Here is a 2,759-nt window from a genome sequence, read left to right on the forward strand (position 1 = left end):
TGTTGAAGAGATTGCCCACAACATGGGAGAGCACATGGATAGAAGCACCCAGCAATATCGCAAAGTAGGGGTGGCCAAAGGATACCTGTGACAAAGTCCAGCACCAACCTTCCTGCACTAAAAGGAAAACCATAAAAGGGCAAACAAAAATAGGAATAGCAATTCATTCCTACAGGAAACAGGGCCTCTTGCTGATGTTAAATGGGTAAAAAATTAGCTCTCCAAGCATATGTGGTCAACATGACGTCTTACCCTTTGCTAATAAGAGCATATAGATGAAAAATCTAAAAAACATTGTGGGCTTATGCACTGTTGAACAACGATGCACACATCAGTTGCATATTAACTGGGCCGCCTATACTTTTGCCAAGACAAGGGAGTGTACACCTAGCTTGTAACCATCAATTGCATCATACATATCCTGCACTACATGCCTCACGAGAATGGGCCGCCTGTACTTTTACAGGAACAAGCGAGTATAAACCTAAATCATAAGACACTACTCACAAAGGATTGTTCCAATTGTTCCATCAATTGCATCACTGCATGCTTGACCTCACTGACCATAACAGCCAGAGCTTAAAGCTTCAACACAGCAGGATCCGAACCTATGACAACAGTATTCATGTGAAACAATGCTGCATTTGATATGCCTGGCCGGCACAACTTGCATTCCATAGATCACAATGGGTCATCATTGTCATCTTTACTCAACCACCCGCCAACACTAGTTTCAGGTTTGCTCTCCACATCAGAATGATCAGAATCGTTCTCCATGTCACAGTGATCAGAATTGACATTCCTTGAATCACAATGGGTCATCATCGTCATCTTCACTCAACCACCAGCCAACACTAGTTTCAGGTTCGTTCTCCAAATCAGAATGTTCAGATTTGTTGTCCAGGTCAGAGTGATCAGACATGTCCCAGTCTTGAAAATCATGGGCACGCACAGGGAAGTATGCGGAATCTCCTGCGTCTGCCTTCCTTGATAGGCGAGAACATGCTGCTGTGCCACCCTTAACAAACCCTTCTTTCCCATACCAAAGAGCTGCCAACTCATTAGCCCTGTCAAAGGCGCGCCCACTTGCCAGATCTGCCCATGAGAACCGGACATCGGCATACCTTTTGAGCGTCAGGGTGTCGCCCACAACCACAGTGTGAAGCTGCCGGGTTCTCGCTTCATGCAGGACAGGAAGGAAGTCTGAATCATCAGACACAAGGCATATGCATTTGATACCCATGTCAATGGACTGAGACATATGTTTCATTAAGGCTTCGTCAGCGGCCTGCGGCTTGTCTGATACCATCCTCACCCAAACCCCAGCCCTCTTGAGCTCCTGCATGAGACCATACCCAACCTTAGGGGTGATGATATCCCGTGAGGCCTCTTTGTATCTAGTCTCCTTCTCTGCTAAGCTATCCTTGAACTTGATCTTCCTTTTGCCTTTAAGGGAGTCAAGGCGGCTGAGTCTCTTGTTTCTTTCTCTCTCATGCAACTGTTTGAAGTGCTTTTTGAGGGCAATGTTGGTTTTACACTTGCGGCCACAGTAGCCACAGACATAGGCTTCGGCGGGAACAACAAGGCCGCTTACCTCGAGCCTGTCGAGATCCTTTCGCTCCCGTCTCTGCTCTTTGACCCAGGTTGGGAGGTACGTGAAGGCGTGCCTGTTGGCGTAGGCGACCATGTCCACAAGGCGTCCAAAGCCAAGGGCCACCTCGCGCAGGCGAACAGCGGCTTCGTATGGAGGGACAGAGCGAGGGGGCTTGTTGTCCAGGTCCCAGAAGACAGAGATGGTCTGCGAAGGTGGGCTGCTGCTCCTGCTATCCTCTTCATCAGAGAAGGAGAATGATGAAGAAGAGGGAGAAGCAGGTGAATGGGGGGTGGTTGAGATAGCCCTTGTGCAGAAAGAGAGTAGCAGACGGGCGCACCTGCTGCTGCTGCTGCTGTTCGTGCAACGAAGATGTATCATCACCATTTTCCCTCTCCTTTGCAATTAGGTTCTTCTTGTGTTTTATAAAATTCTTTTTTTGAGATTGATTAAATTTTACATGCCCGTTTTTTTATTTTTTTTTTAAATATCTTCCTCTTTCTTTTGGGATTTAGGGTTGCTTCAAGACATCAACAACTAATCAAGGAGGGCATTTTCTTAATGATGTTATACATAGCTTGACCCAGCACCACATGATTGTTCATAAAAAATATATTGTGTATTATGTGCAAGCAAATGGTCAAGCGCCGTCCTCCAACAAGATTTTGCAAAAAATGTTGAAGAAAATGGTTAATGAAAACCGAACAGATTGAGGCCTAAAAAACCTCATTCTGCTCTCTAGGCATTCCAAACGATACAAGACAACAACTAGGCAAATATCGAGCAAATGCCGTTTGCAATGGTAGTGCGTAGACAGCTGATGTCATCCAACACCGTCGAAAACGTTGGGTGGATCGGAATACCAAGTTCTGGATGTTCAAAGTTGGTGTTCTAGTCTGATTATTTAATTCTTGAACAGGGCCACTTCTTGAAAAGCTAAGCTCCACTGGTGGTGGTGGACAGGCCCGAAACTTTTCGAGGCGATGAACGGTTTTCAGCTCAAGCCTTATTTTGGAAGTTTACTCAAACCCATACTTGATTCTGTTTCAATTCAAAATATTAATAATATTTCCCATGTCATGCATGCTTTATTTCATGGGAGCAGTTATTCACATGCATCTAATCAATCTTTGGGTCTGTGTGGTCACAGTTATTTTTGTTGCCCTAA

The 2,759-nt window shown here is 45.4% G+C and overlaps 1 protein-coding gene across 1 annotated transcript; it reads right to left on the reverse strand.

The window, feature by feature from the left end:
- Window positions 1–276: 276 nt before the first annotated feature.
- LOC147602789 (zinc finger (C2H2 type) family protein) lies at window positions 277–1,995 on the reverse strand. Its single transcript, XM_086797722.1, has one exon. It carries the CDS (start codon window positions 1,976–1,978, stop codon window positions 809–811), a length of 1,170 nt encoding a protein of 389 aa, XP_086653848.1. The 5' UTR covers window positions 1,979–1,995; the 3' UTR covers window positions 277–808.
- Window positions 1,996–2,759: the final 764 nt, after the last annotated feature.

This window comes from Cibotium barometz, chromosome 66 (assembly GCF_041138505.1).
Source record: "Cibotium barometz isolate CiBa-2024 chromosome 66, ASM4113850v1, whole genome shotgun sequence".
Classification (NCBI taxonomy): Eukaryota; Viridiplantae; Streptophyta; class Polypodiopsida; order Cyatheales; family Cibotiaceae; genus Cibotium; species Cibotium barometz.

Excerpts from the sequence above, each read along its gene's own strand:
- LOC147602789 (XM_086797722.1), bottom strand. The coding sequence starts at position 1,978 with ATGGTGATGATACATCTTCGTTGCACGAACAGCAGCAGCAGCAGCAGG.